Raw genomic sequence first — 23,844 nt, 5'->3', positions numbered from 1 at the left:
TGATACCCAGTACCAAGGAAGTGTGTGTGTGTGTGTGTGTGTGTGTGTGTGTGTGTGTGTGTGTGTGTGTGTGTGTGTGTGTGTGTGTGTGAAGCTGGAGGTGTATGCTCACATTTGTATTTCTGAAGGCTCCTGGTGATTATTCTGTAGGGGGGAAAGAGTGGGTAATAAATGCAGAAGTAAGGGTCTAGGCTATCATCCAGGGGTTGGGGGTGCTGTCTGTGGAGAGACAGGGGCAGGTACTGGGGTGCTCTCATGGGTAGGACACGGGGATGGCAGTGAGCAAGAGGAGAAGCCTGGATGGTGACAGGGGCTCTAGTGGCTGGACTCTCTCTGATACAAGGGAGCCATGGAGAGGAGAGGTGCTCGCTGCTCTCTCATGGGGCCTCAACCCTGCTGAGCGTATAGTCCTGTGTAAGACCCATCAGCAGGCATGGGACTGGGAGTGGGACCGGAAGTGGACCCGCTGTCCATGCTTGGCGCAGCCTCTCCATACACACCCTGTGCTGGGAGCCACTTGCCCACTCAGGAGTGAGACAGGGGATTGTGGAGAGCCAGGCTATAGGGAATAGGGGTGGTGGAGCCCAGGTAGGAGCGATGGGTCCTCGGGTGAGAGAAAAGAACTACTCTTGAGCCCTTGGTGCTGGGTCCGGCTCTATCCCGAATTTGTAAGGCACCTCGGGAAGGCCAGTATTGCATCCTCAGGGGGTCACTTCCAGTGTCACCAACATCATAGTTGCCAGCCACCAATTGGTGCCGGCTTAATGTTTGTCAGATGGAATTGTCAGCGCTTTTCAGCTGCACTGATGTGAAATTGTAACAATCTTCCTTCATGGCCCCATTAAGACTTTTCTCACAGAGAAGGCTGAGCAGGTGTGTGGTTGGAATAAGGTCTTGGGGGCAAACCAGGCCTCCTATTGACACCCTGACATGCAGGAAGACAGAGGGGAGACAAGAAGGCAGGCAGGGTGAGCAAGAAGAGGGCAAAGCCCAAAGCACTTGGGGTTCCTATTTTGACCCTACCAAGCTTCCGTAGTGGCCAAAGATCCCAATGGCCTATGGGGAGTTTTCTTTCTGAGAGAAATCAGGAAAGTTGGAAAGTTTGGGACAGAGAAGATCCAGGCGTGAACAAGAGCCGGAGGCTGTGAAATGTATAGGACAGAATAATACTAGAAAGCTCTAAATGCTATGTGCATACAGAGCACATACACTATCTTAAACTATTCGTAAGGCAGGTTGAACAGCCCTCATGCAAAATACTTAGGCCTCAGATTTTTTTTTTCAGAATTTGAGATATTTGCATCTATCTATAATGATATAGCCTGGAGACAGGGCCCAGGTCTAAACAGGAAGTCTATCTCTGTGTCATTCACATCTTAAACATCCAGTCTGAAGGTAATTTCCTACAATATTTTCAGCGTGCCAACATTCTGACCGAGACCCTTCACCTGAGGTCAGGTGTGAAGATCCCCACATCAACAATGCACGCTAGCACTCAAGACGGTTTTGAGCCAGGCACCAATCTGAAGATCTCAGTTTGAAGTTAACCTGGGCAGATAAATCCAAGAGACTCTCCTCTCCAATTAACCACCAAAAAGACAGAAGTAGAACTGTGGCTCAAGTGATAGAGCACCAGCATTGAGAGGAAAAAGCTAAGGGAGAGCATGAGGTCCTGAATTCAAGCTCCAATAGTAGCACAAATAAGATGAAAAACACTTCGGATTTTGACCTTTTAAATTAGGGATTAACGCTATATAGTGCGCAGTATTTGACAAGGCGTGGAGTCTCAGGACTCTATAAGAAAATTAATTACTAACAGATATTGAGGAAATGTCTTCAATAAACACTAGTCACAAAAAGCCCCAAACATAAGTGACTAGACAGAGTCAAGTTCATTCATCTCTCCTATTGGTCTCCAAGGACTAAATGCACCAGCCTCTGTTCAGATGGGGAAACTGAGTCAACTCCAGGAAGCCAAGCTGGACCAGATGGTCTGACCATAGAAACCTGCTCTGATGCAGGATATCAGCACAGGCTCACTTATTTTCCCACTCAAAGAAAGTTAACAGGCATTAGCTCTGCCTTCCCCTTGGCTATTAAAACCAACACTGGCAACTATAAATGGATTTCATTCAACACTTTCTGTGAAGGTGGCCTTCGTAGTTCACTCATAAGCTCAGTGAACATTGGTGAGGGAAGACCAGGGCCTTGTGCTTACAGTATGTGCTCATCAAACACAGAGGAAATGTTCTATTTCCTAGTCACAAACCCTTACTCTGTTCATCTGCCCAACTGAGCCTCAGTTTCTTCCCTCCATCTTCCCCCTCTCCTGCTCCCCACCCCAACATCCACCATCCCCCAAGCATAGGACCCACCCTGCCCAGAATCAAACCCCAGCTAATCCTTAGAAGCAGAGCTGCAGGGACAAAAGGCCTGGTTTTGAAGTCTGAGCTCCAGATCCTCTCTGCAGGGCTGCAGGCCAGTGTGTTATGATCCACCCCGCAGAAGTGACAACAGACAAAGCAATACGTTTCTCCCAGGGCCAGGGAGGGGCTGGAGTGAGCTGCTGAAAAGTGAGAGGTCGGGAAGAGGCAGGTGGACCCCCAGCCCCCTGGCAAAGTACCCATGGCTCATGCACTCCTTCTCCCTTGTCTTGCAGGAAACTTCAAAGGTCTGTGCAAGCAAATTGATCACTTCCCAGAGGATGCGGACTACGAAGCCGACACAGCAGAATATTTCCTGCCGTCTACCGAGATCTCCATGTACACGCTCAGCAGGGACACGCTGAAGGCCGCCACCACGCCCACCGCCACCTACAACTCGGACAGGGACAATAGCTTCCTCCAAGTCCACAACTGAATCCTCAAGGAGAGCAAGGACTCACTACATTCCAACACAGCCAACCACAGGACCACACCCGCCTGAAGACCTCAGCCAGGGCTGCCTGCCTGGGGGACGGAGAGCCGGAGCGGTGAGGACCGGACCAGGAGGCACAGGGTCCAAGCCAAGGGGAAGGGGAAAATCCAACCACAGGAGACCACCAACACACACACACACAAAAAAAAAAAAAACACAGAAAATGACATAAAAAACCACCACCAACAAACAAAAAAAAAACCCAAAAAACAACAAAAAAAGAGAAAAACATAACAAGTAAATGAACAAAAAAATAGAAGAGGAAGAAGAGTTCCAGGAAGATGGCGGAGGAGAAGCTGAAGTCTAAACAAGCTCTTGCATAGAAAGCAGTTTTAGAGTTCCAGTGAACAGTCCTAAGCCAGAGAATCACACCAAGTGTGCCATCACAGGACAGAGTCAGGCCAGAGAAGGAAAATCCAGCAAGGAGACACATCTGAGCTCTTGCAAGCAGCTGCCGTGGCGGCGACAGCGGTGGTGGTGGCGATCGCAGGCGCCATAACTGAGCCACAGAGAGTCCGGGATGAAGGAGCCAGACGCAGAGGGCGAGCGGATTCTACTCAACACCAGCAAGAACCGACAAGGAGCAGACATCTTCATCCTGCAGTTCCCAGACCAGAGACGACCCAGGAACCAAGACTCGGCGTGAGGAGAAGCCTGACGTCCTCACTCCTTCTCAGGGAGCAGAGGAGGGAAGGTCACCCCCCCCCCCAAGTACCGGAGATCTCCATCTTGGATAACAAAAAATTCAGCGGAGCTGCTAGCTCCAACTCAGGCCTTGGAATAAAACGAGTCATTTAGCAGGTCACAAGAACTTAACGGCAGCGTGACCTGCCAGACTCAGCTCCACCCAGGGAAAAGTCACCCAGCTCGGGCGCAAGCCCTAGGAGTGGCTTTCTTCACTGGGTAATCAGAGCCAGAGGCTGCCCCTCCCTCTAGCAGCCCCGACAATCAACTGAAATTCAGTAAACAGAAACCCTGAGAATGGCTCCAGGCTGGGCTCTGTGAGTTTTTCACAAACTAGCCCCAGGGAAAAGCTACTGTTTGTTGAAAGGTCTCAACTCTACCCACAACCTAGCCACATCACTGCATCCCCCTCTTTTGTGATACTCAAAGCAGATCTCCCTCCCATTGAACTAGCCTGGGAGGAGGATCACAAAATCCTGGGTAAAGCAAAGCATTTTTCTGCCTGTTCGAGCAAACTGACTTAAGAAACCAACCAAGCCATAGGACCACAAGCAGACCAGAGACTCCAACAAGAGGCTGGTTACGGACACAAGGGAGATACAGGATTTTTCCCACCCCTCCCAAAAAAATCAAAGAACTTTTTTTTCCCTCTTCTTCTTTTTTTTTTTTTTTATTTTGGTACCTTATATAAATTTTTTTTCTTTTCTAAAACTTTCTTTTAATCTTTAATTTTTGCCTTTTTTGAAAAAAAAATTGTATTCTAGTAAATTTTTTTCCTCTTATAATTTTTATTTTAGGGATACGTGAGTGAGCGTTTTTCTTTCCTTTTTGTTTTCTCTCTCTTTTTTTCTTTTTTAATTATCTTTTTGTTTTTTGTTTAGCTCTACTGAACTTCTGATCTTTCTTCTTTCTTTCTTATCCTTTTCACCTTTTCATCTCTTTTGTTCTTCTTTATGTGACTTAACTCTTGTCCTGCACATCCTCAGATAAACCCGTAGTTGAATATTAGACCCTATCCCCCATTGTGTACACAATTAATCCACAAATTTATTACTCAATTCAAAACCTCTGAGACTTAAATTCCTTAATAGCAGTACTACCTCTTTATACCTATATAATATTTTAAGCATTTTTATTTTTAAGTTTTTCACATCTTTTATATCCCTCCCCTTCTTTCAATATATTCATAGATACACAGATTGATTTCAATTCTGCATAATATTATTAATTTTTTACTTTTCTATTTTTTCTGGTCTCTTTTCTTTTCCCTTTCCCTTTCTTCTTTTTTCCCTCTCTCTACTTTCATCCTACCCAATCTATTTCCTGCTTTGAGATTAGAACTTAGTTAACTCTCCCTGTGCCTCCACACACCAATCTATTCCTATTTTTTACTCACATCTCTCCCTAGCCCTAATAATTTCTGCTCTTCCAAATTCTTCTTTGCAGTTCATAGCCCATTAACATATAGTTGTTTGATGTTGAATAGATGTATCTGTTGAACGCAGTTTTTGCAGCCCCCAAGAAGGTGGATAACATGGCAGGAACTCCCAAATACCTCTCAGTCCTATCTCTTAACATTAACGGACTTAACTCTCCAATTAAAGGACATAGACTGTCTAGTTGGATTAAAAAACAAGACACTTCAATCTGCTGCCTTCAGTAGTCACATCGTGCCCATAAAAACAAACACATTTTCAATGTTAAAGGCTGGAACAAAATCTACCAAGCAAACAGCCCCAATAAACAGGCAGGAGTTGCAAACCTAATATCAGATAAAATAGACATCAAATTAAAATTCGTGAGAAGAGATAAAGAAGGTTGCTACATACTAATTAAGGGATCTCTCCTTCAGGAGGATATTACAATTCTAAATATCTATTCGGCAAACAATGGAGCACCCAAATTTTCCAAGAAACACTACTTTCCCTCAAATCCCACATAGATCCAAAGACAATAATTGTTGGGGATTTTAACACACCACTCTCCCCACTAGATAGATCAACTCGGCAAAAACTCAACAGAGAACCCGCAGATCTAAACAGCTTCAAAGATCAACTAGACTTCACAGACATCTACCGAACATTTCACCCAACAGCATCAGAATACACATTTTTCTCAGCAGCACATGGAACATTTTCTAAAATAGACCACATTTTAGGCCACAAAGCACACTTGTCTAAATTCAGAAACATTGAAATTATACCTTGCATTCTCTCTGACCACAAGGGAATAAAATTAGAACTCAACACCAAAAGCCACCAAAGAAAGTCCAGTATCACATGGAGGCTGAACAACACACTGCTGAATCACGAAAGTGTCATGGAAGAGATTAGAAAGGAAATTCAAATGTTCATGCTATTCAACAAAAATGAGCACACAAATTACCAGCTCCTCTGAGACACAGCAAAGGCAGTACTCAGAGGCAAGTTTAGAGCTCTAAGCTCCTACGTCAACAAATTGGAGAGATCTGAAACCAACAATTTAATGACACATCTAAACCTCCTTGAAATAGAGCAGCAAGATAAACCCCAATACAGTAGATGGAAAGAAATAATTAAAATTAAATCAGAATTAAATGAATTAGAATCCAAAAAAACTATAGAAAGAATCAACAAAAAAAAGAGTTGGTTCGTCAAAAAAAATTAACAAAATTGACAGACCCTTAGCAAATCTTATCAGAAACCAAGGGAACACACCCAAATAAATAAACTCAGATATGAGAATGGAAACATCACCACGGAAACAACCAAGATTCAGAATATTATAAGGGAATACTTCTCAAAATTTTATGCTAATAATTTTGAGAACTTGACAGAAATGGACCTTTTCCTAGCAAATATTGACATGCCAAAACTAATCCAAGATGAGTTAAACCAGCTTAACAGGCCCATATCAAGCATTGAAATAGAAACAGCAATAAGAGACCTCCCAGCTAAGAAAAGTCCAGGACGAGATGGTTTTACAGCAGAATTTTACAAGGCCTTCAAAGCAGAGTTCACACCAATACTCCTCCAACTCTTCATTGAAATTGAAAGACAAAGTTCACTACCGAACACATTCTATGAAGCCATCACAACCCTCATCCCAAAACCAGGCAGGGACTCATCAAAGAAAGAGAACTATAGACTCATTTCTTTGATGAACATTGATTCAAAACTTCTCAACAAAATTTTGGCCAATCGACTTCAACAATTCATCCAAAAGATCATACACCATGATCAAACAGGATTCATTTCAGGGATGCAAAGCTAGTTCAATATATGCAAATCAATTAATATTATTCATCACATCAACAGGAGCAAGAATGAGAACCACATGGTTATCTCAATAGATGCACAAAAAGCATGCGACAAGATCCAACACTCCTTTATGATGAAGGTTTTGTAACAATTAGGAATCCATGGAACATTCCTCAATACAAGAAATGCTGTATATGACAAACCTACAGCCAGCATTATACTTAATGGTGAAAAACTAAAGCCATTTCCTCTTAACTCAGGAACAAGACAAGGATGTCCACTCTCTCCACTTCTCTTCAATCTAGTATTAGAATGCCTAGCTACAGCAATAAGACAAGATGCAAACATAAAGGGGATCCAAATAGGGAAAGAAGAAATAAAATTTTCCCTCTTTGCAGATGACATGATCTTGTATTTAAAGAATCCCATAGACTCCACTCCCAAATTACTCAAACTGAATCAAAACATTGGTAAAGTAGCAGGGTATAAAATTAACACCCCAAAATCAAAGGTTTTTCTGTATGCCAACAATGAGAAAAGTGTGGCTGAAATTTGGAAAACAACTCCATTTGTAATAGCCCCACAAAAAATAAACTACCTAGGAATTAACTTAACCAAAGAAGTGAAGGACCTCTATGATGAAAACTTTAAAATCTTGAAAAAGGAAATCAAAACAGAACTTAGAAAATGGCAAAACCTCCCATGCTCCTGGATTGGAAAGATTAACATCGTGAAAATGGCAAAACTTCCCAAGGCTATCTAAATAGGCGATACCTATCAAAATTCCAACCTCATTCTTCAAGGCAATAGAAGAGGCAATCCAAAAATTCATATGGAACAATAAAAGATCCCAAGTAGCGAAAACAATCCTCAACAGAAAGAACAGTGCTTAAGGAATATCAATACCAAATTTCAAACTCTACTACAAAACCATAGTAATCAAAAGAGCTTGATATTGGCACAAGAACAGATCTAAGGACCAATGGAATAGAATTGAAAACCCAGAAATGAACCTACAGACCTATAGCCATCTATTCTTCGATAAGGGAGCTAAAAAAATAGAATGGAAGAAAGACAACCTCTTCAGTAAATGGTGCTGGCAAAATTGGTTAACTACTTGTCGAAAACTAAAGCTAGATTCTTATATATCACCCTGCACCAGAATCAACTCCAAATGGATCAAAGACCTCGGAGTCAAAGCAGACACTCTGAAAACATTTCAGCATGGAATAGGAGAAACCCTAGGTCTCCTTGGCACAGGCAGAAATTTTCTTAATAGAGATCCAGAAACACAACAAATCAAAGGAAGGTTGGACAAATGGGATTGCATGAAATTGCAGAGCTTCTCCATGGCAAAGGACATAGCTAGCAAGATCAATAGAAAGCCCAGGGATTCGGAGACAAGGGTCTCATATCTAAAATATTCTTGGAACACAAAAAATTAAATCCCCCAACAACAAATCCTCAAAGAAACAACTGCCCAATAAATAAGTGGGCTGAAGACTTAAAGAGAAACTTCTCTGAAGAAAGAAGGATGGCCAATAAACACATGAAGAAATGGTCAACATTCCTAGCCATAAAAGAAATGCAAATCAAAACAACATTGAGATACCACCTCACTCCAGTTAGAATGACAAAAATCAAGAACTCTAACAACAACAGATGCTGGAGGGGATATGGACAGAAGGGAACCTTACTTCATTTTTGGTGGGAATGTAAACTTGTTCAACCACTTTGGAAAGCAGTATGGAGGTTCCTGAAAAGACTTCACATAGAGCTCCCCTATGACCCAGCAATCCCACTTTTGGGCATTTACCCAAATGTTTACAAACAAGACCACACTAAAGCTACCAGCACAACTATGTTTATTGCAGCATTATTTACCGTAGCTAAGATATGGAACCAACCGAGATGCCCCTCAGTAGATGAAAGGATGAAGAAAATGTGGTATATATACACAATGGAATTCTATGCCTCCATCAGAATGACATTGTCCCATTTGTTAGGAAATGGAAAAACTTGGAAAAAATTATATTAATTGAAGTAAGCCAGGCCCAAAGAAACATAGGTCCCATGGTTTCCCTTATTTGCAATATCTAGTATATGTATGAGTCAAGCGGAAAAGGTCAGATAATGTGATGTTAGGAAAATGAACCCTTAGATATGTATTTTAACGTTTTTTCTTTCATGCATGTGTTTCTAACATATTTATAAGATTATTTCTTTGTTGCTTTGTATGTCCCTCCCCCACAGTATAACCCCTGCTTTCACTATATTTGATGTCAGTACAACTTGTGGAGGAGATGGGGAAAACCAAGTCGTTTAATGATACAGGTGGACCTGTTGCAACAATGAGAAGTACAAGTTGTCATGTCGAAAACGAGCTTTACAATGTTGGTGTGTGGGGGGAGTGAGGTTGGGGAGAAGGGGGGAGCTGGGAAGGGATGTGAAGGGTCAACAAAGGAGGAGGCTGCAATGCTTGGTAAAAAATGTATGCATTATCCTGCCCATGTAATTGTAACCCCTCTGTACAATATGTTAACAAATAAAATAAAATAATAATAAAAAACTAAATTAAATTAAATTAAAAATAATTAAAAATAAATAAAGCCACCAAAAAAAAAAAAAAAAAGACAACTGACTGTTTTCATGCCAGGCCAGCACAGCTGTAATTCCCTCAGAGAAGCTTTTGCTGCATCCTTGAGTTTCTGGCAAGTTGTGCTATGGTTTTGATTCTTAAATTTGCAAACTTGTTCCTTCATTTGATCCTTAAGTCTTATGGCTGACTTTGGGCTCGATAGCCTATCACTTGATGACAGAGATCTTAAGCCCACATTCTAACTTGGCCTGGACATACGTGTCCATGGCATCCAGTAGTACCAGTTCATGAAAATGGGGTATCAGTAGGCATCTGTGTGCTGGATCGCTGTTTGTCAGCAGAGGGTGACAGTCTTTATCTCAACAACCTAACTTGGGTTTGATGTCTCCCCTGCTCTCGTGGGACAAGCAACTGGGGCTCCCTTTCAGGTCAGTTCCCATTTGCTTGTGACAGTTTCCTACCCCGAACTTTCAGTTTTCAGTCTTGGATGGTGAAATGTCATCTCTATGCTGTGTCATCTCAAGCCCCAATTCTTTCCATCCAGGCAGGCAGAACATTGTCTGATGAGACTGTCCCCACAGCTAACACTTAGGTGTTAAATGGACTGAATGCTCTCCATGTCTCTAGTATGAGTCACATGACTGTGTCCACTTGGCAGAGCCCAAGACAGGTCTCAGGCTGGGAGTCTCACTCCAGGGTTGGGCCTGCCTTCCAGCACACTTCCGAGAGGACATCCTGCCTCCACCTTCTTCCACCTCAGCCTTCCCCTCAATACAGTCCTGCAGTACATAAAGCTTGTCGACCTGCCCCTCAGCCTCAGTACCCCATCAGGGCCCCTGCCGTGGGCTTGTCTTATTAAGCAGAAGCCATCTCCAGGCACCCCAACTGCACCGTGCCCCCAAGAGTCCCCACCTGTAAGGAAGGGGAGGAGTTCACTTCTGTTCCTTTCCACTCCAAGGGCTAAGGCGATGGTGGACAGCTTCTTGATGCTGTTCAGGTGAAGCTGAGGAGAGAATAAGGAGGGAGAATGTCAGTAATCCCAGACTCAAGGGAGCTCCACAGTGCTGGGAGCAGACACTCAGCACACCCACCATGCCATCCTCTGACCTAGAGCTCACAGTTCAATAGAAACAGCACACTTTCTGAGTTCACGAAAGATCACACACGCTGCCCACCACTGGCTACTACACCACATACTCCATGTAGTAGCAGCAGCTGCATAGCATGCATGCATGTATGCTCTGGGCCAGGCCCTAGACAAGGCACACACACCTGCGACCTCAATGAACCCTCAAAACAATCGTACAAGGTGGGAAGCTGGCTCACAGTGTCAATCCTGTGAGGCGCAGCACAAGGCAGAACCTCTCGCCAGCTTACAGAGCTAAGAGGATGGTTGGCAGAGCAGGCATTTAAACTCAAGACATGTGACTTACGGTGATGATGAGAGAATAAACAATAGGATACTATTACTACAAAAACAAAAGTCAGGTATGCTGATGCACACCTGTAATCCCAGTACTCAGCACACTGATATGGAAGAATCGAGACTTCAAAACCAGCCTGAGGTACATAGGAAGGTCTTTTCTCAAACTAACAATGACAAGAGAGGGGCAACATCAGCCGTGTTGTGGGCAGCACCATGGGTGAACACAAACCCAAGACTGTACAGGTGGGTCTGGGTGCACAGTTTCTGGCTCATTAACTCCATCCAGAATGCAGGCCATAGGACCAGAGCTTTGTTTCAGAAGAGGGCCATGGTAACTATTGCGCCCAGCGTGTCCATCTCAGAGCCATCACAGTAGAATCCTGACCAGTGTTTGATGGTACATCCCAACACCCATTATGGGATGGGTCCAGCCCAATGTGCCAACAGGAGGGCCACAGGGTGCAGGTGGAGGTGCTGCTAGGCCCCCAGCCTGACCCTGTCTGCACCCTGTCACACACTTTCTGCTTGATCACACTTTGACACAGTCTCCCCATTCAATGAAATCTGCATTTAAAAAAGTACAAAATGAGAGGGAAAAGCACAACATTAATCAAGTGTTGAGACTCCAACACACACTTGAAGATCTCTCAGCAAGAGTAGATGCAGTTAAGGAAGAAACCCTGAAGCTAAAATCAAAAGACCAAGTTTTTGGACAATATATAGAAAACCTCATGTCTACTTCTAGTGTTTTCCAAACAACTGACACGAAAAGCAAAAGAAAGTAAGGGAGTGAGTTCCTTCCTCATTTACGGAATTACTGCTTCTCTCTCCCTCTCTCTCCCTTTCCTTCTCTCCATCCTTCTCCCACCCTCACTCTCTCCCCCCTTTAAAACTTGGGAAGTTTCCAAACATTACAGTACCTTTGTTTGTGGCTTCATTGAACGTTTATGAAAATAATTTCAAATCTAGGCAAAAGTAATTACTTAACAGGAGACTTCCATGAGTCTGTGTATTATGTTAGTCTAAGAAAATGTGCAGATGTGTTGTAGAGACTTTATAATTAGAATTGCATATATTTATGAAACTTGAAAATGAATGTTTTATTGAATTTGTTTTGATATATAGGCTTAGTCTATTACTACACACTTACTTAGTAAGATATACAAGAAAATAATCATGTTGTGAAAATGTGATCAAAATCATGTACTGAATGCACAGCTTTATGTATGTACCCGTTCACCATTGTGTGCCTCTCCTCCATCTGCCTCATCCTCCCCATTTACCTTCTCCTAAGTCAAGATAGTTTCACATTTGTAAAAGTACTTTGAGTAGTAATCACCTGACACTAATCTGATCTGTAAGTCCTGAAGTTAACCAAAACCTCGCCTAGAGTTTGTCAGTTGTACTTTCTAATAATAAGATAGGACTGATGGTTTCTCTTTAATCATTTGAAAACAGATTTGGGCTATAAAGAGGATTTTAAGTTGAAACTAAATTATCAAATTGAGATCTGTTTAAAAACAAAAAACCAACTTGCTTCTGCACCAAATAAACCACTTGCTATCTGAAAAATTAAGAATTTTAGTTATGGGCTTTGAAGGTGGCTCAGTGGTAGAGTGCTTGTCTTGCATGTATGAGGCCCTGGGTTCGATTCATCAGCACCACATAAGCAAAAAGAAAAAAGCCAGAAGTGGCGCAATGGCTCAAGTTTTAGAGCGCTAGCCTTGAGCTGAGGAGCTGAGGGACAGCACCCAGACCTAGAGTTCAGGCCCCACGACCAGCCTCAGCCCCCTAAAAAAAAAAGAATTTTGGTTATGTATCGAATAGAAGTAGAAAGCCTGGGAGGAATACATAGAAATAGGTAAAAAATAATGTGATAAAAGTAGCAACAAACTCCAAATGTTTTCACTCCAGATTTGTATTGTCTCTGGACAGAACAGATCTTTCAGAGAATATATATTTATATAAATATATGAAAATGGGTTAAGTTTGACTTACCTTACATAGACCACATGCTGTGTTATTCCAGTTCCAGGGTTTGGTGGCAATTCCTTGAAGAGTGTACTGGTGTTAGAATCATGAATGAGAGAATTTTATATGTATAAAAATTGGTAAGCTAAGTGTATTTAACTCACTCTGTAAATTCAACTAATTGGTTGGTAGAATTTTAGTCATTCTCATAACAATTTCTAAAAATTAAGTTCATAGATTCCATTTGGTAAAGGAATCAATATCATGGGTAATATTAAGATATTATACTAAGAAATGAGATCCACTAATGTAATTAACAGTTATTACATTACAACTACTTTAATCATGGGATAACCTTATGTGTTAGTATAAGATTTCATAAATGACTTAAACTATAGGAATATATAGTCATACTGCAAACATCCCTCTTGCATCCCTTTTGTTATCCAATTTTACAAATATTTAACATTTCTGCTTTGCTGTTTAATAAAAAAATGTTTCACACACACAAAAAAGAAGATATAGCCTATTTCCATCACAAAGTACGACTAGGCCAGGAACTAGAAGGAAATCCTGTCATTTGCTGCCACATCTCTAGAACTACAGATCGCTGTGGAAAATGCAAGAAGTCAGACACAGAAAGGCAAATGCATGTTCTTGAAACAAACAAGAACAGGGCAGAGGAATTGTCAGCAAGACCAGAAGGGTCCAGGTGAGGAATGGAGTCACATGCAAAGAGGTAGAACAGAAACCCAGGGTGAGTAGTCACTGCTGATCCTCTCCTGAGCACAGTGACAAATTTCTGCTTCAAAATCATCAGTGATAACCATGAAAATGAGTCGGGAATTAGAGAATGAAGCTACCTCCTCAGAAACGACCAGGCAGGAAAAGAGATCACCCTGCTTTCAGGAATATGCATGAAATGCTTACCTCTAATCTCCAAATGGGGTCTCTAGGGATGAAACATTTTTAGAAAAAAAATGGCCATTATTGCCAAAGAAATTACTGTACATAAATGTCTCATTCTATTTTCTTTCTTTCTTTCTTTTGTGCCAGTCAGGCGGTTTGAACTCTGGGCCTGGATGCTGTTGCTGAGCTCTTTTATTCCAGACTAGCACTATACCACCAGAGAGTAGAGATAAGAAGCTTATGGGCTTTCTTCACCAGGCTGGCTTTGAACCATGATTCTCTAATATCAGGCTCCTGAGATTGCATCAGTACAAGGTTCCATTTTTCTTTTCTAACAGCATATATTATGATAAAACAAAAGGAGACTGAGATGAGGAGGGCCGGGAAGGTGGCTCAGTGGTAGAGTGGTTTCCTAGCATGCATGAAGACCTGGGCTCAATTCCTCAGCAGCATATACATAGAAAAAGCCAGAAGTGGTGCTGTGGCGCCAATGGTAGAGTGCTACCTTGAGCAAAAGCAGCTCAGGAACACTGCCCAAGCCCTGAGTTCAAGTCTCAGAACTGAAAAAAAATACGGAAGGGACACTTTGGGTAAAAAAGTTTGGGGACACATGGCTTACACAACTCTGAGGTTGTTTACATACAATCATCCAGCATTGGGCCTCAGTGTCTCCTGCTGGCCTAGTGGGATCCAGGAGAGGTAATCAACTGCACCACTCTCCTGTCCCCTGGGGAACCACCCACATGAAAGTGAAAAATATCTTGATAATTGTCACATGGGGGAAAAGAAAAAGTTTACTGAGAACTTGTCTTGCCACCCCAGGTGAAGGGAAAATAACCGCTCCCGCAGGAGATGACCTCAGCTGCCGCCCTCCTGGACCCCTATCTAAGGAGCCCTCTGGAGCTCTGAAGTGTCCGTGTGCATCTCAGAAATGACCCGCCATGCCACACACATCCTGAGAGAAGAGGCCAGCACTTGTGTTCACTGCCACTGGAGAGACACAGACTGCAGGAGAGATCCCAGGTTCCACACTCTGGGTAAGGGATCACATTTGGAGCAGGGATTCTGGATTGAACCCGGATGCATGACAAAGCCACAGGGAAGGATAGAAATGGGCTAGGACAGTGAAAAGAACTGGGGTTCTAGGCTCCCTAAACCCAAGCCATGTTGGTTCCTCACTTCCTCTTCCTCACAGAGTCTGTCCTGGTTTCTGACAAGTGAGGAGGAATCCTGATTGTCCAGGGGCTGGGGACAATGTGTTCACATCAGCGACTCTAGAATGGCATTTGAACCTAAAATTGCCCCTCTTGTTCTTTGTCATCCACCTCCTCCATCACTTGCACCATCCCCATCACAGACCTGGTTCATCTTCCTGGTATTTCTTCTGTGAAATCTGGGCTCCATGCTGAGGAAAGGGTGACACCTGGGACCCAGTCCCACAGCTAGTATATTGAGATATAAGTGCATGTGACCCAGAGAATGTGTCCCGCATGTTTCCAGTCTTTATTTAGTCAGTCAGAGAGCTTGAATTTGGGGCTTGCCCATGTTCCTTGAGCCCTTTTTGCTCAAGGCTAGGCCGCTACCACTGGAGCCACATTTCTACTTCTGGTTTCCTTGTGCTTAACTAGAGAGAAGAGTCTCAGAGACTTTCCTTCTCTGGGCTGGCTTTGAATTGGGAATCCAAGGTCTCAGCCCCTGAGTAGCTAGGATTACAGGTTTGTGCCACTAGGGTCTTGCTTGTTTAGAATCTTAGATCTGATTCTACAGAGGAGAAATGTAGGTATCTTCATCTCACAACCTGACTCATCTTTCCTTAATGCCATTTCTCCAGGCTCACCCATTTCCCTGAACATGCCATCTTCCTCTTCTCAATCGATGAATAGAATTGGATTTTTCCTCATACAGGAGATACATTAGGAAAGTATTTCCGGTGGTCAGAATACTGGATGGAGAATGTTGAGTTCCCTTGGCACCATGCAGGCCTCAGTTTCCCAAGCCAGAGCCATTAAATGAGACTCAAGGAACAGAGAGGATGGGAGATACCCATGTGTCTATGGGGGTGATCCTCTTAGCCCAGACTGTGGTTGGGTTTGTGGGTAATTTGTCTCTTCTCTCCCATTATCTATTCCTTTCCTTAATGGGGAACAGGATGAGAGCCACAGACTTGATTATTAGGCACTTAATTGTAGCCAACTTCCTAAGTCTTCTGTGTAGGGGTGTTCCCCAAACCATGGTGGCTTGGGGATGGAGAAATTTCTTCAATGATGTGGGGTGCAAAATGGTCTTCTATCTTCACCGAGTGGGCAGGGGGGTGTCGATCGTTAGCACTTGCTCCCTGAGCATCTTCCTTGCTATCATCATCAGTCAGGGGGACTCCAGGTGGGCAGGGATGAAAGGGAGAGCCCACAAGCACATTGTCTCCACCATCTACTTCAGCTGGGGGGTCTTCCTCCTGCTGAGCATGGTTTGTCTTATGTACATGACTGGACCCAAAACACATGACAACATTACGAGCTTCAAGGCCTATGGATACTGTTCTGCAGTGCGTCATGATCCAGCTGCGGATGTGCTGTACGTGGCCATACTCTCCGTGCCTGATGTTCTGTGTCTGGGGCTCATGCTCTGGGCCAGCAGGTACATGCTTTTTGTCCTGTACAGACACAAGCAGAGAATGCGACACATACAGAGGACCAGTGTCTCCAGCAGAGCCTCTCTCCAGTCCAGAGCCACCATAAGCATCCTCCTCTTGGTGTGCACCTTTGTCTCCTTTTATACCATGTCCTGCATCTGTCAGATTTGCTCGTCTGTGATTTACAACCCCAGCCCTGTGCTGCACCATATGGCGGCGTTTGCTATGGTCTGTTTCCCAACCTTCAGCCCTTTCCTGCTCATGAGTGGGCACTCCACTCCCTGCAGCCTCCTCTTCACCTGCAGAAAGAAGAAGAAAATGGTCCTCCCCTGAGGACCACCAAGCTTGCATCTCTGCTGAACTTTGCTTGGCCCTTCAAAAATCTCCACACCTAGATAAAAGTCATCTGCTGAGACATAGAGGTGTGCACACATGTCCACACATGTGCTTTTTGTGCTATATATCTGTGTGTGTGTTCATCTGTCTCTATTGTGCTGGGCCACCAATTATATGAAAGTGGAAATGTGAGATTTTGAAATAATGCTTATTAGGTCATGTCAACTTCCTCCAGAGAATCTGCCCCATTAATTGGTAGTTGTGTCAAATTCAAGATAAACTGGTCAAATTCACCTAACATGTGCTCCTAATTCCATTTTGAGTCTTTGATTTTTTCTTTCTTTCTTTAATAGTTCCCTATGCAATGAAGCAAATCATTCCTAAAGCCCCTTCTGTTCTGGAGAAGAAAGTAGTTGGAAAGAAAATAGCAGCTGGCAATTGTTTCTAACATATTTATAAGATGATTTCTATGTTGCTTTGTATTTCCCTCACCCATGGTATAACCCATGCTTTAACTGTATTTGATGTTGGTATAATTTGTGGAGGGGAAGGGAAAAAACAAATTGTTTAACTAGGGATACAGGTGGAACCATTGCAACAATGAGACGTACAAGTCGTTATGTCGAAAAATGAACTTTACAACTTTGGTGTGGTGGGGGGAATTGGGTTGGGGAAGGGTGGGATTATGGGAAGGGATTGGAAGGAGAAACAAAGAGGATGCAACAATGCTTGATAACAAAGGTAGTCGTTATCTTGCCCATATAATGGTAACTCTTCTGTATGGTATTCTCACAATAAAAAAAAGAAAGAAAGAAAAGAAAATAGCAGCTGGGTGTTGGTGGTTGATGCCTGTGTTCTGAGTTCCTGACGAGGTGAGATCCAAGGATCACAGTTCAAAGCCAGTCTAGGCAGATAACCCTCTGAGACTCTCATCTCCAATAAACCACTAAAAAAACAAACAAAAAAGAACAAAGGAAGAGGCTACAATACTTGATAGGAAATGTACTCATTATCTTGCCCATGTAATTGAAACCCCTCCGTACAGTATGCTCACAATAATAAAAAAGAAAGAAAAAAAAGATGGAGGTGGTGCTGTGGGTGAAGTGGAAGAGAGCTAGCCTTGAGCAAAATCATCCCAGGGACATAACAGACGCCCAGAGTTCAAGCCTCAGGTCTGGCACAAAGAAGGAAAGAGAGAATGAGGGACACAGACAGACTTAGACAGACAGAGAAGAGAGATTGCAAGCCAGCAAAGAAGAAGGAAGGAAGGAAGGAAGGAAGGGAGTCCTGCTGGTGTAGCTCTCACCACAAACATCAAGGCTCTTTCCTGACAGTTACTCCCTTAGTCTTGTCTGTGCTTATTTCTTCCACATAATTTATTTTCACAACTCTTTCTTTTCCTTGGCAGTCTATGCTACATATCTCTAGACTCTCTGCTAATTCAACAAGGACATTAAGTGTACTTTGGAAAAGCACATTTTTTAATGTAAAGTTGTATTTAAAACACGAAGGCTCTTTGAGAAAGTCACTTGCTTGGCTATTGTGACATTTCCTGCAGTGCACGTCATGTCCCTTGTTATGAGATCACTTTAACACAGCCTCTGGGGTGCAGTTCAGGGCTGCTGTGCTGAATGACAGGCAGGTCCCTCTGGTCCAGGGCTCTCCACCTCCACCCTTTTCTTCTCAGGAATGAATTGCAGGGTGACAGCAAGCCAGAAGTAGCACTGATGTCCTGGGCACAGGTACCAGCCCTGAGCACAAAAGCTCAGGGACAGGCCTCAGGCCCTGAGTTCAAGTTTTGGGACCGGCACAGAAAAGGAAAGCAAGCAGATGGCAGGCCTGCCTCCAGGAGCCATCCCGGGACTATGCTGGGTGTTGAGTGGACCGTGGGCTCTGATCCAGGTGCCTCTTCATGATCCTGAAGTTCCCACAGACACCCTACCACAGATAGGCTTGAACTGCAGGTCCTGCCGTCCCTGGACTCCCTCCCCCCACACTGGCTTTAGCCAGATTCTGTCCCTCCTCCACGCCCATAATCCAGACCAAAGTCATTCCACCCAGCATAGGCATGCTCTGGTCTTCTTGGGGAGCTGTCTGGTGTCATCATTAACCTCACACACACCTGGTCCTCTCCTGACCCCTAGTTTTCCTGTCCTCAGAGGTCCTCCCCACCTTGGAGGGTGTGGATGTGGACTAGCCTCCTGACCTAGGGACAGCGGGTGTCCTCCACCAGCTCCCTGCCTTCTGAGGGGACGCAGGCTTTTCCTGCCCTCTCCCCACCCCCGGTCCCCAGGAGCACTCCACCCTCCACCCGCCTGACACACTGTCTTGAGGATGATCCAAATCCAAGACAACCCTCGCCCCACGCTTCCCCTCCCCCACAGAGCTCAGCAATGCTCCACGTGCTTTCCTCTTTTCTTTTTTTTTTTGGCCGGCCCTATGGCTTGAACTCTGGGCCAAGGCGCTATCCCTCAGCTCTTCAGCCCAAGGTTGGGCTCTGCACCCCACACACCCCTGTAGTCCACTGGAAGCACAGCTGCCTGTCCTCACACTGACATGCAGCCCTGCCTGGACTGGTTACTTCTGGAGAGTTCGCACTTTCAGGATTTCTCTCTCCATCTCTAACTCCTTTCTTCCTGACCACCCTCAGTTCTGCACCACCATTTTGTATGAATCCCTTTCCTGACTCCTGTGTCCTTGCCACACCGTGGCTGGACCCCTGACTCCTGCTCCCCTGCCCCACACCTGCCGGCCAGAGCTCACAGCCAGCTCCTGACTTGGCTTCATTCACAACAGCACCTGGTGACTATGCTCAATATGAAGGAGGGATGAGACATGCTCACCTCTCACTCTTGGGGATGACTTGAGGCTCCAGAAAAAGTCTTTCAGGAAAAATAGGTTGTGACACAAAGGTGTGATTCAGCCTGTGAACCGGCTGAGAGGTCAGCATCCTCCCCCCACCCTGCATCCTTAGCTTGGGGGCTCTGGCCACACCCCTTGTGCACCTCCTGCTGGTAGAGCAGGCCACACTGTGGTCGCCATCCTCACAAAACCACCAGCCTGGCGAATCATCTTCCATTGCAATCAAAACAGCGGAATCCAGAAGGGCCAAGAAAGTCCTGGGAGGTTTTGGGGTGAAGGACTTATGCCAGGTCAGATCGGGGAGGAACCATTGACTGACACCTAGCAAAGGAGCCATCTGACTTCTGTTCCTGGTTCAAACCCAAGTCCTGGCATGATGGTGGCCACTATTGCACACTGCACACACCTTGCCTTGTCAGGACCCTGCCAGACTGTATCTACTTTCCCATTGTTTCTACTTCATTAAAATCCCTAACTACTCACTTCTTCTTACAGCTGATAGTGCCTTGGCAGAGAAACCTTTCAAGAAGATGGATCCTTGGTATAATGACTTTTTGAAGGGAGAGGGGGCAGTGGGAAATCAGTAGTGGGGCTTGAACTCAGAGCCTTGGTGATGTCCCTGAGCTCTTTTACTCATGGCTAGCACTCTACCACTTTGAGATTAGTGCCACTTCCAGTTTTCTGGTAGGGAATTGAAGAGTCTCCTGGTCTTTTCTGCCCAGGCTGGCTTTGAACTGTGATCCTCATATGTCAGGTCTTGGCCGGACTGTATCTACCTTCCCATTGCTTCTACTTCAGTAAAATGCCTAACTACTCACTTCTTACAGCTGATAGTGTATTGGTGGAGAAACATTTAAAGCAGATGGATCCTTGGTATAATGACTTTTGGGGGGGGTGGAATCAGTAGTGGGGCTTGAACTCAGGGCCTGGGTGTGTCCCTAAGCTCTTTTCCTCATGGCTTGCACTCTACCACTTGGACCTTAGTGCCACTTCCAGTTTTCTGGTAGGGAACTGAAGAGTCTTCTGGACTTTTCTACCCAGGCTGGATTTGAACTATGATCCTCAGATCTCAGCCTCAGTAGCTAGGATGACAGGTGCAAGCCACAGGTGTCCAGGGTCTTACTCTTCAAATTGTCCAGGACTGGTTGAGCCACACTTGCAATTATGGGTGGAATGTAATATGGGCATGGTGCATGATCTTTCAATGCACTGTTGAAATTACTTGCAGGTATGTTATGAAATATTTTACATCTGTGCTCTTCAAGGAAATAGGTGTCTAATCTTGTCTCTAGTCTGTTCTCATTTTGGTATGAGAGGGAGTTTCATAGCATTCTTTCTTTCCTAGTTTTTGAACCTGTCTGAGGGACATTGGTGGTAACTCTGAACACCTGGTGTAACTCATCACTGAATCAATATACTGCTTGATTACAGATGAACTTATGTGATTAAAGTCAAATTGGATCAAATAGGATGGGTCCAACCTGCAAAGACTGAATCCATTCCTTATATGTTTTCTAATGTGTTAGACTAATTTTCTAATATATTCCCCATTGACAATTTGAATTTAAACTGTTATGATATTCTAGTTTTCTTAGGTGATGCCTTCACTGTTCTTGGATGAAGGCTTGTCAGTCTTAGCTATCAAGAAAACTTATTACCTTCACTGATTTTTTTTGTCTGTCCTGAAGCTTGAACTCTGGGCCTCGGCACTCTCCCTCAGCTCTTCAGGTCAAGGCAGGCACTTGAGCCATAGTTGCCACTTCCAGTTTTCTGGTGAGATGAGTCTCATGGACTTTCCTGCTTCGTCTGGCTTTGAACCATGATCCTCAGATCTCAGCCTGCAGAGTAGCTAGGATTAAAGGCGTGAGCCCCCATGCCTCTGCTTCTTTCACTGATTTTTTTTACATTGTTAATTTAATCTCTATTTTTTCATTTTTACCCTGATTTGTGTGTGTGTGTGTGTGTGTGTGTGTGTGTGTGTGTGTGTGTGTTTATGTGTGTGCCTGTCCTAGGGCTTGAATTCAGGGCCTGGGCACTGTTGCTAAGCTTATTTAGCTCCAGGCTAGTGTGCTACCACTTGAGCCACAGCTCTGCTTTGTACATTCTGGGGATAGTTTATTGAAAATGAGCCTTGTGGGGCTGGGAAGGTGGCTTAGTGGTAGAGCTCTTGCCTTGCATACGTAAAGCCCTGGGTTTGATTCCACAGCACCACATAAGCAAAAAGAAAAAAGCCAGAACTGGCGCTGTGGCTCAAGTGGTAGAGCACTAGCCTTGAGCTGAAGAGCTGATGGACAGAGCCCACACCCAGATTTCAGGCCCCACGACAGGACCCCATAAATAAATAAATACATACATACATACATACATACATACATACATACATACATACATACATACATACATAGAAAATGAGCCTCGTGGACTTTTCTGCTGACTTTGAACCATAATCCTCAGATGTGAGCTTCTGGAGTAGCTCTGATTAGTGGTGAGCAGCCATCAGTGTCTGGCTGGCTCTATCCTGATTTTTATGATTATCTCTCTATCCACTGTTCTGAGTTTGCTTTTAGACTGTGCTTCGTCATCGATGACATTTGAAACACCTGACTTTTTTCATGCCAGGCCCAAACTGCTGTAAATTCCCTCAGAGAAGCTTTTGCTGCATCCCATTGGTTCTGGAAAGTTGGGGTATGGCTTTGATTTTTTATTTTGTAAACTTGTTCCTTCATTTGATCCTTAAGTCTTGTGGCTGACGTTGGGCTCCATAGCCTATCACTTGATGACAGGGGTCTTAAGCCAACATTCTAACTTGGCCTGGACTTATGGGTCCATGGCATCCAGTAGTACTAGTTCATGAAATCGGGGCAGCAGTAGGCATCTATCTGCTGGCTAGCTGTCAGCAGAAGGTGACAGTCTTCATTTCATCAACCTAACATGTGTCTCCTGCTTTCATGGGACAAGCAACTGGGGCTTCCTTTAAGGTCAGTGCCCATTTGCTTGGGACAGTTTTCTACCCGGAACTTTCAGTTTTCAGTCTTGGCTGGTGAAGTGCCATCTCTATGCAGTGTTAGTTTATAACTGGCTGGGCCAGCTCTCCCTCCTGGCTGACAGGCACAGGGTAGAGCTGGGTCACTGCTTTACAATTCGGGCAGTTATATACAGATCCAGACAATACTGTCAGCTTTATGTTGTATATCAATTCCCCACCACTAAATAGCTCCAAATTTTTAATATACTTTCTATTGCCATCTACTCCTTTCTATCTCATATATTTGTCTGTTCTACTAAAAACCAACTTTCCATGAAGAACAAAGCCTGGATGGAACTGGAATTCATCATACTTCTTGGGAAGGAAAAGAAGCCAGACAAGAAATGTAAATATGTTTTTCCCAGGTATAATTTAGACTTTAAAAGACACAAACCTAGCCATGTGCTGTTGGCCCACTCCTGTCATCCTAGCTATTCAGAAGGCTGAGATCTGAGGATCATAGTTCAAAGCCAGCCAGGGCAGGAAAGTCCATGAGATTCTTATCTCCAATAAACCACCAGAAAACCAGAAGTGAAGCTGTGGCTCAGGTGGTAGAGTGCTCACCCTCAGCTGAAGAGCTGAGGCACAGCAGCCATGACCAGAGTTCAATCCACATGAGTAACCAAAAAATAAAATGATATTAAGCTGTAAAGGAGACTCACAGTGATGTCCTCTACCACAGGGGCGCTGGGTTCAATTCCTCAGCACCACATAAGCAAAAAGAAAAAAAGCCAGAAGTGGCGCTGTGGCTCAAGTGTTAAAGCACTAGCCTGAGCTGAAGAGCTGAGGGACAGCACCCAGGCCCAGAGTTCAGGCCTCACGACTGGACCCCCCCCCAAAAAAAACTTTACTTTTGGCTCCCAACATCTCCCCCGTCTTTCTTTAAAGAAGCGAACCCGTCTGTCTTAGGTTGGATGGATCACCTTGTCTGCCTTACCCATCATTGGGACCTTCTGAGTGAAGCTAAAGGCCCTGTCTTAGGTTGGTCAGACTGGCAACCCCTCTTACCCATCTCTGGCAGCAGTTCCTCTCAGTGGGAGGGGATTAATTTATATGGAGCTTGATCTTATGCAGCTGGCTGGCTAAACTCATAAGAGAGTTTGGAGTGCACATACAATACAAGGAAGGCATAGAAAAACCATCAGCAAAAGCATTCCCAGGCCAAGCAATGACATTAGCAATCCTTTAACATAAGTTAGGGAAGGCATATAGGGTTGCAATTGTTTAAACAGTTTTTTAGCAGTTTTT

The 23,844-nt window shown here is 44.2% G+C and overlaps 1 protein-coding gene and 1 pseudogene across 1 annotated transcript; both read left to right on the top strand.

Moving 5' to 3' along the window:
• The first annotated feature begins 2,625 nt into the window (after positions 1-2,625).
• Positions 2,626-23,844, top strand: part of LOC138812426 (voltage-dependent calcium channel gamma-2 subunit-like) — a 351,801-nt pseudogene continuing 330,582 nt past the window's right edge.
• On the top strand, positions 15,777-16,706 carry LOC138812381 (vomeronasal type-1 receptor 4-like). The gene has a single exon (XM_070000335.1). It carries the CDS (start codon positions 15,777-15,779, stop codon positions 16,704-16,706), a length of 930 nt encoding a protein of 309 aa, XP_069856436.1.

Source organism: Dipodomys merriami, unplaced genomic scaffold, assembly GCF_024711535.1.
Source record: "Dipodomys merriami isolate MVZ:Mamm:240054 unplaced genomic scaffold, mDipMer1.0.p SCAF_57, whole genome shotgun sequence".
NCBI lineage: Eukaryota > Metazoa > Chordata > Mammalia > Rodentia > Heteromyidae > Dipodomys > Dipodomys merriami.
This window is presented reverse-complemented; position numbering and strand designations above follow the sequence as displayed.

Excerpts from the sequence above, each read along its gene's own strand:
- LOC138812381 (XM_070000335.1), top strand. The coding sequence starts at position 15,777 with ATGGGAGATACCCATGTGTCTATGGGGGTGATCCTCTTAGCCCAGACT.